Source organism: Oncorhynchus masou, chromosome 6, assembly GCF_036934945.1.
Source record: "Oncorhynchus masou masou isolate Uvic2021 chromosome 6, UVic_Omas_1.1, whole genome shotgun sequence".
Taxonomy (NCBI): domain Eukaryota; kingdom Metazoa; phylum Chordata; class Actinopteri; order Salmoniformes; family Salmonidae; genus Oncorhynchus; species Oncorhynchus masou.
In genome coordinates this window covers 34,365,245-34,380,395 of record NC_088217.1, presented here as the reverse complement: position 1 = coordinate 34,380,395, position 15,151 = coordinate 34,365,245, and the positions used below count along the sequence as shown (strand labels likewise).

At 47.7% G+C, this 15,151-nt stretch overlaps 1 protein-coding gene and 1 pseudogene across 1 annotated transcript; one reads left to right on the top strand and one right to left on the bottom strand.

The window, feature by feature from the left end:
- Positions 1-142: 142 nt before the first annotated feature.
- On the bottom strand, positions 143-3,925 carry ccnd3 (cyclin D3). The gene is made up of 5 exons (XM_064968509.1): positions 3,336-3,925; positions 2,515-2,730; positions 2,013-2,172; positions 1,095-1,237; positions 143-789 (listed from the first exon to the last, which is right to left on the bottom strand). The coding sequence occupies exons 1-5, from the start codon at positions 3,573-3,575 to the stop codon at positions 628-630; spliced, it is 921 nt and encodes a 306-aa protein (XP_064824581.1). The 5' UTR covers positions 3,576-3,925; the 3' UTR covers positions 143-627.
- A 2,801-nt stretch (positions 3,926-6,726) lies between these two features.
- On the top strand, positions 6,727-12,013 carry LOC135541576 (mediator of RNA polymerase II transcription subunit 20-like; annotated as a pseudogene).
- The last annotated feature ends 3,138 nt before the right edge of the window (positions 12,014-15,151 follow it).

The following is a 15,151-nucleotide window of genomic DNA, read 5'->3' as shown; positions in this document are numbered from 1 at the left end:
TGCATGGCATTGTGCTTATCAAATTCTGCTGGCATTCGCCAAGATCTAGAGGTGTATTGTAACCGTCCTGAGTGAGTGACTGTTCGCAGGATGAGAGAGATGTCAGAAGGGGTACTTAATACAACTCCATGAAAAGCAGCATTTTCTTTTAATAATAATTCATAATGTATTCACAGAGAACACCACTCAGCAAACTCACAGTGCAAACATTGAAATAGAAATTCAGTAATACTTCTGGCAATATCACAAATAGCATGTTTTAAGTTAAAAAGATACCCCTCCGTGGTAACTTCAGAGAGCAGTGAGAAACTGTGTTCCCTGAAGCTAGCGACAGTAACGGAAGTTTTAAAACGTCCTTAAAAAAACCTTAGCAGCAACAGCATAGCAACGACAAAGAACTCAAATACACTGAAATGTAATGTAAACAGAAACTTTGGAAATCAAAAAGATCTCCACAATTCATCATGTGTGAACACAGTAATGCTTATAAGACATGTTTTTTCTTACCACATACATTTGTTTTAGTGACTGCCAAAAATAGTCTTACGGGGTAGTTAAGACACCTGCCTCATTATGGTATAAATAAGCTCCAGTCATTGTTAAGTGATTGTCTGCTTGGTGTCATCTCTAGCCCAGTGGTGACAGGTGTACGTCCTGGATGTCAGTGGGGGTGTAGCTGACCTCTGGGCCAGGTGTCCCTGAACGGCAAGCCCCTGGTGTCTGGGGGCAGGGAGGCAGGCTGAGCTCCAGCACACCCTCCAACTGGTCAGAGCAGCAGCAGAGAGACTCCTGTTTGGGGACAGAGCAGTAAAGAAAGAGTTTAAGATTGATGTTTCAGCTTTTCATTTCACCAAACTCCAGAGTCCTCACCAACCAAGGCCCAGAGAAAACAATGACATTTGTACTATTAGTTTCAAAACCAGTTTGCTTGCTTCTTTAAATAAAGGAGGCCTTATTTCTGCACCTTGTAGAGTAGGAGGAGCCAGACAAACAAGGAGGAGTCAGACAAACAAGAAAAATACAGGCATTTGCTTGAAGAGGAAGCAGACAAGGTTAAAAGGAGCAGCAGGTTTCTAGTTAAATATTCTCCTCACCAGATCAATAGCCAAGATGTTAGCTAGCAACTGCATAAGTGAATCATTGGATAGAGCTCCTTCCAGGAGCTTCAGTCTGCGAATGGCAGCGCCCACACTGGCACAGGCAATAGTGGAAGGCAGGAACACAGAGAACTTAAACTCTAAAAGCAGGGAGATATACAAGAGATCAGCGGAAATGTAATACCTATAGGTTTGACAAGTCTGTTATACTAATCTGCTTAGATGACAGAGCAATTGTCAGACCCACTTTGTGGACAAGGAACACAATACCAGATGTGCAACAGAAAACAATTTCTTAACAATTGTGAGGTTGTGGTTTGGAGCAGACATCATTGATCGCTGAGGCAGGATGCCATGGGAGTAGAGGAATGCTGCGATTATAGACCCGCCCTGACAGACAGACAATAGGAAGTGCTTAAAGACGAGACAATTAATCAATCTCAGGCAATCCTTTCACCCATACCTCATAAAATAGGTTTCAAAGTCCGGAATGGGCCAAATCCAGATACAATAAAACAGCCTATTCAAAATGACCATGACTGTATCCCAGTGACTGGTTGCCTCAGGCAACCTCGTGGGAGATTTGTGGGAAATCAAGCAGTTGAATGGATGGGCATGGGTCTTTCACACCGCACAATACAGGATTACACAAACTCACCCCCACCCCCAAATGAACCGCTGACACATCGTAATCAAAGTTATAGCTGCTGTGTGCCCTTTGTTTGCCTCACACAGAGCCACTTGATTTCTTGAAACACAAGCTATTATCATCATTAATCAAAGAAGTGCCAAGCACATAGAATAACAAAGTGATGTTTGTTTTTCTATGATACTTGACTTGTAGGCCTAAATGTTTCTGCATTGCTAGAAGCAACAGTCACACATCACCATGAGTTACCCAATGCCTGCCTCTACCTGTGGCTGCCAGTGCAATGTAGGAGTGGACATGCCTGCGCAAGGCATGGAGGTTGTGAGGGATTATGGGTATGCCATGAAGAATTTGCTCCAGGAAGTCAGAGGGTAACACAGAAGCCAGGTCCCACTCTAACCCTGCCACCACCACAAGTTCCCATTGCTGCAAAACAGACACACACAATACATTAAATCCGCACAAGCTCCAACTGCTGCATAACATAAATGCATACAGTGGGGCAAAAAAGTATTTAATCAGCCACCAAGTGTGCAAGTTCTCCCACTTAAAAAGATGAGAGGCCTGTAATTTATCATAGGTACACTTCAATTATGACGGGCAAAATGAAAAAAAAAAAAAAAAAAAAAAAAAAAACATCCAGAAAATCACATTGTAGGATAGATAGTTAATGAATTTCTTTGCAAATTATGGTCATTAAATTTATCAGCCATTTTATTATGCTTATGGCGAAAGCACATGGAACTTGTAAACAAATTTTGTGTTTACCAGAAGCTCTGACACTGTAATGGCATTGTCAGTGTAGATGCAGAGCTTGCTGGCACTCAGGGGTACTGTCTCACGCAGTTTTGAGGCCAGGAACATGCAAACAGCACCTAAAAGCTGCAGGTTGGACCTTTGAACAGGGAAGCAACTCATGTAACGGTCCAGATAGTGGATGGCCAAAGGAAACACCTCTTCCTCACACTTCTGCTCCTCGCAAACCTGTTGGAAGAAAGAAGTTTTTTAAACAATGTTAAGTAAGGACTTGACTGGTTTCAGGGATAGATGTGTTTCTATACACATGCATGTTTTCTTGTACTCATGTCCTCCCTCCAATGTCTCTCTCATTTGGTGATAGTATTTTACAGGGGTGCAACTTTGGTTTTAGAAGTGTGGGGGGCATCATTTTGGATTTTTTAATCCAGTCGGACACACTCTCCAAACAGCCTATCAGACCACGCAGAATTGTCCGCATGGTCCTAAATCACACCGTTGCCTTGTTTTGTATCACATTGCAATGATAAAACTGGGGTGGGACAAAAATGCAATTTCAGAATGTGGGGGCGACATGTCCCCCGTTCCCACTGAAAGTTGCGCCCCTGGTATTTTACCCAATCAGTCCAAGCGAGTCCCTCTTACTTTCGGGTGCAATGCAGGCTGATGAGTGCATTAGCTACATAAGAAAGCAAACTGAGACAATGAACGTTAATATTGGATGACGATGGTCAATTAAAGAATTACATCCGATTTGACAGCAGAATCGTATCAAAATCAACACTAACCGTGACCTGAATGTCTTTCACTTTAGATATTTTGTCATACATTACCTGCAGCATCCATACTGCCAATATTCTCCGCATATATGGCTGAATGTCTGTCTGAATCGTGCCGAAGTATGATGGTGAGGCCCGACTGGTCTTTTCCAGTGACAGAAGGTTCTGCAATGCTCGACGGTCCCGTGTCAGGGTCGGGTCAGAGCTGGCCCGAAGAGCAGCGGAATTCATATATTCGGTTGTGCTTTCTGATGCGGCATGGAATCGTCCATCCTCGTGACACAACAACTCCATTAGAGGGTTGTTTATACAACTTTTAGTAGGGTCTCTCTCAGTTAGCTAGCTTAGCTAACAAACACAATACGTTAATTGGCGTTAGCGAAGTTTTCTACCTCTGCCTCCGTCTCAGCTCCTATAGCTAGCTAACAGGGCAGAAATGTTCTGGATTTTCTGAAAATTCAGAATGTCATTTGTCGTCAAATAGTAGGTCGGGTTCCTTTCCTCTCATTCACATGACTTTAATTCGCTAATGTTATATATGTGAAATCTAACGTGTAGAAGCGAGAGGCAGCTACGAGTTCTAGCTAGACACAAAACGCTATGCCCTCGCGCCCCCTAGCACCATGGGAATTTCAAACGCAGCTCGAGCTGTCACACCTTGGAGTCATCTGGTAGGCCAGGCCAGGGTACCAGTCGGGGGGGGAATTCTGGCCTTTTTTTGTGGATGGTAGCAATACAATTTAAGACATTTTACTTTTTAAAAAGCCAAACAATTTATTTAAAAAAAACATGTCGTAATGTTTATTTTTACAGTAACAGTCAGTCCAAGGCCACTGACAGGCATGGCGGATTCCAGATCATGGGACCAAAGTTCTGCAGCTCCCGACGGATCTCTGCAGAAATCTGGGGTGTGTCTCCAATTTAAGCAGCTCCAGCTGAGCATCCTAATGTTCTGAGGCCTGGTCGGCCTTGTAGTGCTGCGCCATGGTGAGCAGACTTTGGTGCCACTGCGGAAGAACAGGAAGTGGCCGACCAGGGCATCCAGAACACGGAATGGCAGGGCGTATTTCCTGTCCAGTAAGAGTCGCAGGAAGATGATCCATTGTACTCAATCGCTGCCAGTTTGAGCATGGCAGCACTGCAAAAAAATTATGAGTCATTTGTTTCCTGCATTATTTCCACAGAGAACAAGTGGTGGCAAGCCCTGCAATTCTACTACCTTCAAAACTGTACCACACATTTACATTAATTACCATTTACATAATCAGCGATAGTCAAGCTGCCACGCTTAAACACTAAGTCCCTTAACCAAAACGGTTAAGCCGAGCAATTACGTTAGGGCATCGTAGATCATACAAAATTGCACACATAACTCGGGTAAAAGTGTGTCTCTTACCCGGAATGCACTATAGGGATTGAGCACTTTGTGAATATGTTGCCAATGATGATAGCCTCTGAGAGTGCATGTTGGAAATTCACAGCTCGGGATCAGGATGCCTGAGTGAGAAAGCGAGCCAATGTGTGAACACACATCCAGTGACACATGAAACATGCTGTTTAGAGTTAGTCGTTAGTTGAACATGTTAAATAGATCATAGATGATCATTTTTATTTACCTTGAGATAAACACTCAACCTAAGGTAAAAATGTTTTAGTTTATTGGTTAGCATCATAGCTTTTCTGACCACTCAAATCCTTGCTTTCTTTACTAAGGAACCAAAATAAATCTGGTCGAGTTTATGATCTGACTAAACAATACTGCCACCTAGTGGCAGTGACTGTAAAATGCACACAGAACAAAATCCAGTATACAGATAGAGAAGTCCTCAAATGTTGAATGCCTGACAGCAAAATGTGTATTATCTTAATTACTTTTATTCCACATTATTACATCCTGGAAACCTTACATCTGATTATCAACCACGTTTTCAGATTATCTACCTGACTATATCTCCCCTTTGATACAGGTTCTTGATTTGTCTCACCTTTGAACCATGCCCCTGGCTTGAAAAAAGCCTTCTTCAGGGCCATGTGCAATTTTATTTTATACTCTGCAATGTCCTCTCGTATCCTTGGCAGTAGCACCATGTTGTAGAACCGTTGGGCCATTCGCTCCTTCAAATTGGCTGCTTTGCGTGATGATATATTGTTGTCTTTACCTTCTTGACATTGCGGCTGTTGTCTGTGCCAAATAATGTTTGGACCATGTCTTGTGCTGCTACCATGTTGTGGTGCTACCATGTTGTTGTCATGTGTTGTCATGTGTTGCTGCCTTGCTATGTTGTAGTCTTAGGTCTCTCTTGATGTAGTGTTGTGTTGTCTCTTGTTGTGATGTGTATTTTGTCCTGTATTTATATATATAAAATATATTTAAAAAAAATCCCAGCTCTCGTCCCCGCAGAAGGCCTTTTGCCTTTTGGTAGACCGTCATTGTAAATAAGAATTTGTTCTTAACAAATCAGATGGATCATCACCATCCCTATCTTTCTGTAGTCTCTCTAACACCTTTAGATCAACTACTGGAGGCAGGAGGAGCCATGGTTGATTTACAGGAATAGCTACTGTTGGACTAAACTCCCATCTCCCAGTTCCATTTCCTTTGCCTGGGTATTACCCACCCAAAGCTTGTGTTCTGTCTTTGCTCATGTTCCCAGCATGCCTGTAAAATCCCTTTCGCAGGATGAGACACCCCACATCCCTGTAGGTTGACCCAATAATGAATTGCCAGCTGCTGTCTCCTAATCTGCAATGGCATATCCCCCATCTCCACCTGTATTGCATCCAATTGGGGTGTCCGAAACGCCCCACTACATATTCAGAGTCCTTTCCAATGAGGTCCGGCCTGCCGAACCATACACTATACTGCTATAGTATATTACAGATCAGATCAATGCAACATACATGGTCCTCACTGAGGAATGACCCCCACTCCTTCCCTGTCAGACAGCGCATCACATTTATCCCCTTCTTACAATTTCCCACCACTCTCTCAATGTGTTCTGCCCAGGTTAGTCTAGTGCCAAAATATACCCCAAGGAACCTGAAGGCCCAACTCCCTTCAAGTTTCTCACATAGGAACTCAAGCATACCTCATCTCCCACCTTCTTCCTGGTAACGAACACTGAGTTCTCTACAGAACCTAAATCACCACATTAATACTCACTGCTCTACCTCATCAATTACTTCCTGTACCTTCCTGACTATGTATGGCACATCTCTTCCCTTCTTCCATAAGGCCCCATCATCTGCAAATAACGACCTCCAAATATCCATCTGTACCTGAGAATAAACATCATTGATCATGATTGAGAACAACAGAGGACTAATCATGCTCCCCTGTTGGTGTACCGTTATCCACCAGGTAGCTGCCTGAAATGATGGGGAAGTCTCTATCCAGTTGAACGTTCTTCCTTCTACCCCCATAACACCAAGCTTGATTAAATCAATGGGGGTGACATGGTGAGATCTATTGTTAGTTTTGGTTGCTTTCTTATAAAACTCATGAAATATCAGTAGTTAGCTAGCTACAACTTCTCACACCTGGTCTCCTACATGGTCCAATATCCCATGTGGATCAACCAGTGATTTATAAATGCAGGATTGCTGATGCTACTGTATATACTGGCCATTGAGAACACAGTTTCTAAACATACTGTACAGTCTTTGATGAGATCCTTTGAATCCACCAGTTGGCCATGTTGGCAGTCCTCCATAGGAAGTCATTGAATTCTACAGTATTTAAATTAAAAGGTTCCAGGACAAAATGACATATATTTAAGTATTGTTTTTGTTATAGTGGGGACAGTAATATTAGCAATCTCTAAAAATTATACTTAAAAATAAATAATTATATATGTTTATGTTTAACTCACATAATATAATGTAAAAGTAAGTATGCATGCATAAATGTGTCTGTAATAGAATAAACGTGGTAAAAACAAATGTGACCTTAATAAATGCATTTCTATAGCTTCCTAAAATACTTTACAACGGTGGGGGAGTGCCAAAATGAAGGCACTGTGGCTTCAACACAAAGCCCCCAATTAGTCATCTAGTGTATATCTAAATCATCGGGATCAACATGCAACAATGCACAATTAAATTATACTTATTATTAATACTTTCATCACCATTCAGATCTGACATTGTTCAATATCTGATTTTTAGTGCTGAACAATATCATAATGTTATTAACATTTTTACTCTGTGTGCTGTATCCAATGCTTAGTGTGTGTCAGGTGCCTTTATCTGAGGGAAAGAGTGTGCAACAGACAATATCAATTCTGCACAAGAAGTTGGAGCAGTTAGGCGCTGTGAAGCAGGAAGATTTACTGTGGACTGTGAGACTTACCATGCCACAGGAAATGCCAGGGGTAACTAAAGTTGCACTGCAAAGCTATGACATAAACTAAATTATCTGTCATGTAATTCATCCTTCAACTACCCACAACAGCCACCTAATCTTTATTTTCTCCCTCTTTGTCTCTGTTTGTCACAGGCCAGCCCACCAAATTCCTGTATGTGATGCATAACTCAGAAACAACCCTGAGCTGCTTAGCCCTGTTTGAAGGGGGTCCCTGCCTGACATTCTCATGGCTAAGTTGAAGAGCCACTTCCATAATGCCAAGGGGCACAAGGTAGAGAGCCGTGGCTCCCACCACCGCTATTATGATTTCCTGATAAAACTTGGTGCGGTAATCAAATTTTAATCAGTGTCCAGGGGCATTTCAGTAGAGGTGAGTGATCTGTACAACGAATGAATACAAAAGGAGGGTATAGGGGATGTTCGATCTGTCTCACTTTTTCTAAACTGATGTCCATGATCAAATCTCTGTGTGTTTGTTTTGGTAGTGTACTGTCACGACTTCCGCCGAAGTTGGCTCCCCTGCCTGTTCGGGCGGCGCTCGGATCGTCGTCACCGGCCTACTAGAAGTTGGCACTTCTGCCTGTTCGGGCGGCGCTCGGAGGTTGTCGTTACCGGCCTACTAGAAGTTGGCACTTCTGCCTGTTCGGGCGGCGCTCGGAGGTCGTCGTCACCGGCCTACTAGAAGTTGGCTCCCCTGCCTGTTCGGGCGGCGCTCGGCGGTCGTCGTCACCGGCCTACTAGAAGTTGGCTCCCCTGCCTGTTCGGGCGGCGCTCGGCGGTCGTCGTCACCGGCCTACTAGAAGTTGGCTCCCCTGCCTGTTCGGGCGGTGCTCGGTGGTCGTCGTCACCGGCCTACTAGAAGTTGGCTCCCCTGCCTGTTCGTCACCGGCCTACTAGGCCTGTTCGGGCGGCGCTCGGCGGTCGTCGTCACCGGCCTACTAGAAGTTGGCTCCCCTGCCTGTTCGGGCGGCGCTCGGCGGTCGTCGTCACCGGCCTACTAGAAGTTGGCTCCCCTGCCTGTTCGGGCGGCGCTCGGCGGTCGTCGTCACCGGCCTACTAGAAGTTGGCTCCCCTGCCTGTTCGGGCGGCGCTCGGTGGTCGTCGTCACCGGCCTACTAGAAGTTGGCTCCCCTGCCTGTTCGGGCGGTGCTCGGTGGTCGTCGTCACCGGCCTACTAGAAGTTGGCTCCCCTGCCTGTTCGGGCGGTGCTCGGTGGTCGTCGTCACCGGCCTACTAGAAGTTGGCTCCCCTTGTTCGGGCGGCGCTGGTCCGTCACCGGCCTACTCGAGTGGCTCCCCTGCCTGTTCGGGCGGTGCTCGGTGGTCGTCGTCACCGGCCTACTAGAAGTTGGCTCTTCTGCCTGTTCGGGTGGTGCTCGGCGGTCTTCGTCACCGGCCTACTAGAAGTTGGCTCCCCTGCCTGTTCGGGCGGCGCTCGGTGGTCGGGCCTACTAGCGCCTGTTCGGGGCTCGGTCGTCACCGGCCTACTAGAAGTTGGCTCCCCTGCCTGTTCGGGCGGGCGGGCGGCGCACTTCTGCCTGTTCGGTCGCTCGGAGGTCACCGGCCTACTAGAAGTTGGCTCCCCTGCCTGTTCGGGCGGCGCTCGGGCGGTCGTCGTCACCGGCCTACTAGAAGTTGGCTCCCCTGCCTGTTCGGGCGGCGCTCGGCGGTTCGTCACCGGGTTGGCTCCCCTGCCTGTTCGGGCGGCGCTCGGCGGTCGTCGTCACCGGCCTACTAGAAGTTGGCTCCCCTGCCTGTTCGGGCGGTGCTCGGCGGTCGTCGTCACCGGCCTACTAGAAGTTGGCTCTTCTGCCTGTTCGAGTGGTGCTCGGCGGTCTTCGTCACCGGCCTACTAGAAGTTGGCTCCCCTGCCTGTTCGGGCGGCGCTCGGCGGTCGTCGTCACCGGCCTACTAGAAGTTGGCTCCCCTGCCTGTTCGGGCGGCGCTCGGCGGTCGTCGTCACCGGCCTACTAGAAGTTGGCTCCCCTGCCTGTTCGGGCGGCGCTCGGCGGATCGTCGTCGTCGTCACCGGCCTACTAGAAGTTGGCTCCCCTGCCTGTTCGGGCGGCGCTCGGCGGTCGTCGTCACCGGCCTACGGGCTCCCCTGCCTGTTCGGGCGGTGCTCGGTGGTCGGCCTACTAGAAGTTGGCTCCCCTGCCTGTTCGGGCGGCGCTCGGCGGTCGTCGTCACCGGCCTACTAGAAGTTGGCTCCCCTGCCTGTTCGGGCGGCGCTCGGCGGTCGTCGTCACCGGCCTACTAGAAGTTGGCTCCCCTGCCTGTTCGGGCGGCGCTCGGCGGTCGTCGTCACCGGCCTACTAGAAGTTGGCTCCCCTGCCTGTTCGGGCGGCGCTCGGCGGTCGTCGTCACCGGCCTACTAGAAGTTGGCTCCCCTGCCTGTTCGGGGCGGCGCTCGGCGGTCGTCGTCCCCGGCCTACTAGAAGTTGGCTCCCCTGCCTGTTCGGGCGGCGCTCGGTGGTCGTCGTCACCGGCCTACCTAGAAGTTGGTTGCTCCCCTGCCTGTTCGGGCGGCGCTCGGTGGTCGTCGTCACCGGCCTACTAGAAGTTGGCTCCCCTGCCTGTTCGGGCGGTGCTCGGTGGTCGTCGTCACCGGCCTACTAGAAGTTGGCTCCCCTGCCTGTTCGGGCGGAGCTCGGTGGTCGTCGTCACCGGCCTACTAGAAGTTGGCTCCCCTGCCTGTTCGGGCGGCGCTCGGTGGTCTTCGTCACCGGCCTACTAGAAGTTGGCTCCCCTGCCTGTTCGGGTGGTGCTCGGTGGTCTTCGTCACCGGCCTACTAGAAGTTGGCTCCCCTGCCTGTTCGGGCGGCGCTCGGTGGTCGTCGTTACCGGCCTACTAGAAGTTGGCACTTCTGCCTGTTCGGGCGGCGCTCGGAGGTTGTCGTTACCGGCCTACTAGAAGTTGGCACTTCTGCCTGTTCGGGCGGCGCTCGGAGGTCGTCGTCACCGGCCTACTAGAAGTAGGCTCCCCTGCCTGTTCGGGCGGCGCTCGGCGGTCTTCGTCACCGGCCTACTAGAAGTTGGCTCCCCTGCCTATTCGGGCGGCGCTCGGCGGTCGTCGTCACCGGCCTACTAGAAGTTTACTCCCCTGCCTGTTCGGGCGGCGCTCGGCGGTCGTCGTCACCGGCCTACTAGAAGTTGGCTCCCCTGCCTGTTCGGGCGGCGCTCGGCGGTCGTCGTCACCGGCCTACTAGAAGTTGGCTCCCCTGCCTGTTCGGGCGGCGCTCGGCGGTCGTCGTCACCGGCCTACTAGAAGTTGGCTCCCCTGCCTGTTCGGGCGGCGCTCGGCGGTCGCCGTCACCGGCCTACTAGAAATTGGCTCCCCTGCCTGTTCGGGCGGCGCTCGGCGGTCGTCGCCACCGGCCTACTAGAAGTTGGCTCCCCTGCCTGTTCGGGAGGTGCTCGGTGGTCGTCGTCACCGGCCTACTAGAAGTTGGCTCCCCTTCCTGTTCGGGTGGTGCTCGGTGGTCTTCGTCACCGGCCTACTAGAAGTTGGCTCCCCTGCCTGTTCGGGCGGTGCTCGGTGGTCTTCGTCACCGGCCTACTAGAAGTTGGCTCCCCTGCCTGTTCGGGCGGTGCTCGGTGGTCTTCGTCACCGGCCTACTAGAAGTTGGCTCCCCTGCCTGTTCGGGCGGTGCTCGGTGGTCTTCGTCGCCGGCCTACTAGAAGTTGGCTCCCCTGCCTGTTCGGGTGGTGCTCGGTGGTCTTCGTCACCGGCCTACTAGAAGTTGGCTCCCCTGCCTGTTCGGGCGGCGCTCGGCGGTCGTCATCACCGGCCTACTAGCCGCCACCGGTCCCTTTTTCGTTGTCTGTTTGTTTTGTCTTCTTAGTTTCACCCGTGTCCTGTTGTATGGCTTAATGAGCTTCCTTATTTGAAGTATGTGTACCTGCCCTTGTTTTGTGCGGGATTGTATTTGTGTTACGTGTGTGCATTAGGTAGAGGTGTTTATATTTCTGGACTTGGCACCCTGTGTTTTGGGTAGTCACATTTACTGTCCGCGCCCTGTATTTTGGGCTTGTTATTTTTGTGCCATATTAAAGAGCATCTTTTCCCAGTGGAACGCTCTGCGCCTGATTCCTTCCTCACCCACCTAGTCCCGCGTGACATGTACTGCAACTGTATGGTCCCTGGGGACTGCTGGAACCTGATGAAAGAGTTCATGCAAAGCTTCCTGGGCCCCAGCATCGTGGATCTGCCTCCTGTGTTTGCCACCATGCCTGAGGGCCTCTACGCACCAGGGTACTGTGTTAACACCATGACCCAGTACCTGAAGATGTTCAGCAAAGTGTGCAAACAGCAGGTGCTCCCAGGGACCACACTCTGTCACATGCTTCATAGACATCAGGTGTAGAGTAACTGTGAAATACTTACTTAAGGGTCCTTTTCCAACAATGCAGAGCTAAAGATAAGATTAAAATTAAAAATATAACATAAATAGTGACACAGTGAATAACAAATAAAAATAACGAATAAAAATAACATGCCTGTACACTGAGTGTACAAAACATTATTGTTACCTCAATTACCTTGTACCTCTGCACATCGACTCGGTACTGGTACTCGCTATATATAAGGAGTACCAGTACTGAGTCAATGTGGAGGGGTACAGAGTAATTGAGGTAGCTATGTACAGTACCGTACATATCGGTAGGGGTAAAGTACTAGCAGCAGCATATCTCACTGGTCATCCCCAAAGCCAACACCTCTTTGGCCGCCTTTCCTTCCAGTTCTCTGCTGCCAGTGACTGGAACGAATTGCGAAAATCGCTGAAGCTGGAGACCTATATTTCCCTCACTAACTTTAAACATCAGCTAACTGAGCAGCTAACCGATTGCTGCAGCTGTACATAGCCCATCTGCAAATAGCACACCCAATCTACCTACTTCATCCCCATATTGTTTTTATTTACTTTTTCTGCTCTTTTGTACACCAGTATCACTACCTGCACATCATCATCTGCTCATCTATCACTCCAGTGGTAATCTGCTAAATTGTAATTACTTCGCTAATATGGCCTATTTATTGCCTTACCTCCTCATGCCATTTACACACACTGTTCTATTGTGTTATTGACTGTACGCTTGTTAATTCCATGTGCAACTCTGTGTTGTTGTTTGTGTCGTACTGCTTTGCTTTATCTTGGCCAGGTCGCAGTTGTAAATGAGAACTTGTTCTCAACTAGCTTACCTGGTTAAATAAAAATAAAATAAAAATATGTGGTGAGTATGCAAGTGTGTGAGTGTGGTGTCAGTATGTACATGTTATAATGTACATGTTATAGGTAACCTAGTGGTTAAGAGCGTTGGACCAGTAACCGAAAGGTCTCTGGTTTGAATCCCTGAGCCGACTAGGTACACAATCTGTCAAAGTGGCCTTGAGCAAGGCACTTCACCCTAATTGTTTCTGTCTACTAAAGTGTGGGTAGAGTCTAGTGTGTGCATAGTCAGAGTTAGAGCAAAAAAGGGCCAGTCCAGGTAGCCATTTGATTTGCTATTTAGCAGTCTTGTTTAGAAGTCTTATGGCTTGGGGTAGAAGCTCTTCAGGGTCCTGTTGGTCTCAGACTTAGTGCATTGGTACCACTTTCCCTGCGGTAGAAGAGAGAACAGTCTGTGGCTGGAGTCTTTGACAATTTTTGGGGCCTTCCTCTGACACCGCCTGGTATAGAGGTCCAGGGTGGCAGGGAGCTTGACCCAAGTGATGTATGGGGCTGTAAGCACTACCCTCTGTAGCTCTTTGCGGTTGAATGCCAAGCAGTTGTCATACCAAGCAGTGATGCAGCCATTCACCACCTGGGGGCGGCCTGTCAGGAAATCCAGGATCCAGTTGTGAGGGAGGTGTTCAGTCCCAGGGGCCTTAGCTTAGTGACTTTAAAAAACTTTTGCAAAGATTAAAGTCTACAAAACTTAGTCCACTCTGTTCATAACATATTCTAGTTTTGGGAACAGAAAACTGTATTGAGATCAAATGTTTAATCGATGAGAAAATGTGCAGAATGTCGGCCAAAATTAATCTTGTTCATCTTCTCCCACCGCCGGCAGTGGGCTTCCTCTTACTAACATAATTGGTAGTGAGTGGAAACGCCAACCCGGGGCTTCACATTTATACATACAGTGAAATATCAGTCTGTTGTTCTATCTGTGTTAGTGATGCGCTTTGAGGGCACTATGGTGTTGAACGCTGAGCTGTAGTCAATGAACAGCATTCTCACCCAAGTGTTCCATTTGTCCAAGTGGGGAAGGGCAGTGTGGAGTGCAATAGATTGCATCATCTGTGGATTTGTTGGAGTGGATCTGGGATGATGGTGTTGATGTGAGCCATGACCAGCTTTTCAAAGCATTAATGGCTAAAGCTGTTTGTGCTACAAGCGGTAGTCATGTACAGGAAATTCTTTATGGCAGCAGGAAATGTATGTACTGAGCATTAGTACAGCAACTCAAACTGTTCAAAGGCTTTCACAACCACTGCAAGGAATATCTCATGCTAAAAATTAGATTAGATCAAAACCGTATTGAAGTCTGACCTCTTGACAGAAAAATGCTGTCCCAAATGTCTTGTGAATTGTCTTTATGAGTAATCGGTTTTAAGAACCTACTAACGTTGTATCTGGAGTGTATTCATTAGAGACTAACACAGTGTAGCCTAGTGGTTAGAGCATTGGACTAGTAACTGAAAGGTTGCAAGTTCAAATCCCCGAGCTGACAAGGTTGTTCTGCCCCTGAACCGGCAGTTAACCCACTGTTCCTAGGCCGTCATTGAAAATAAGAATTTGTTCTTAACTGACCTGCCTAGTAAAATAAAGGTAAAAATAAATAAATATCTGGGGTGTATTCATTAGACGAATTTCGTTGCAAAACATTTGGTCTGTTGTAAAACGTTTTGCAACGGAAACCGTTTACTCTTGGAACCCAAAGGGAACAAACAGAACGAAAATGGGAGGGCCCGACATGGATTTGACTAATACAAACTATCGTTTTCGTTTGGAGTGAACGGTTTCTGTTGCGAAACTTTTACAACAGAATCGGCGTAATGAATGCACCCCTGGGCTTTATGGTTCTACTTATAGTTGGTCATTTTTATAAAAATGAATGACAAAACACTAAATAAACATTTTTGTAAATGTCAAATTGATTATGTTCCTCATTAACCATATACATATTTTGTGTATATTGTCGCTGGCCTTTTTTCACCAACTACAGTCAGTCATGAATGGTTTATTGGTGACTATTTAAGCTGTTATGAATGGGAAAAGCATGCCATACTAATGAATTTAAATAAATCAATGATTGTGCTAATAATAATTAATCAGTCTCCAGGTGAAAAGCCATATGCCTTGTAAAAACGGCATTGGGTTTACCAACTGAGCTCAAATAATGTGGACTGCGGTGGGTTTACTGCTCACATCTTTTCACGACCAATTTAATGAATGCCACCTTTTGTACCAATGAAAGCTCAAGCTCAACGGAAGAGTGATCAGCTCAATCCAATCAGA

Excerpts from the sequence above, each read along its gene's own strand:
- ccnd3 (XM_064968509.1), bottom strand. The coding sequence starts at position 3,575 with ATGGAGTTGTTGTGTCACGAGGATGGACGATTCCATGCCGCATCAGAA. Across the intron at positions 2,173-2,514 it reads TTACAGTGTCAGAGCTTCTG|CAATGGGAACTTGTGGTGGT; the intron begins GTAAACACAAAA and ends TCTGTTTTGCAG. Across the intron at positions 790-1,094 it reads ACATCTTGGCTATTGATCTG|GAGTCTCTCTGCTGCTGCTC; the intron begins GTGAGGAGAATA and ends GTCCCCAAACAG.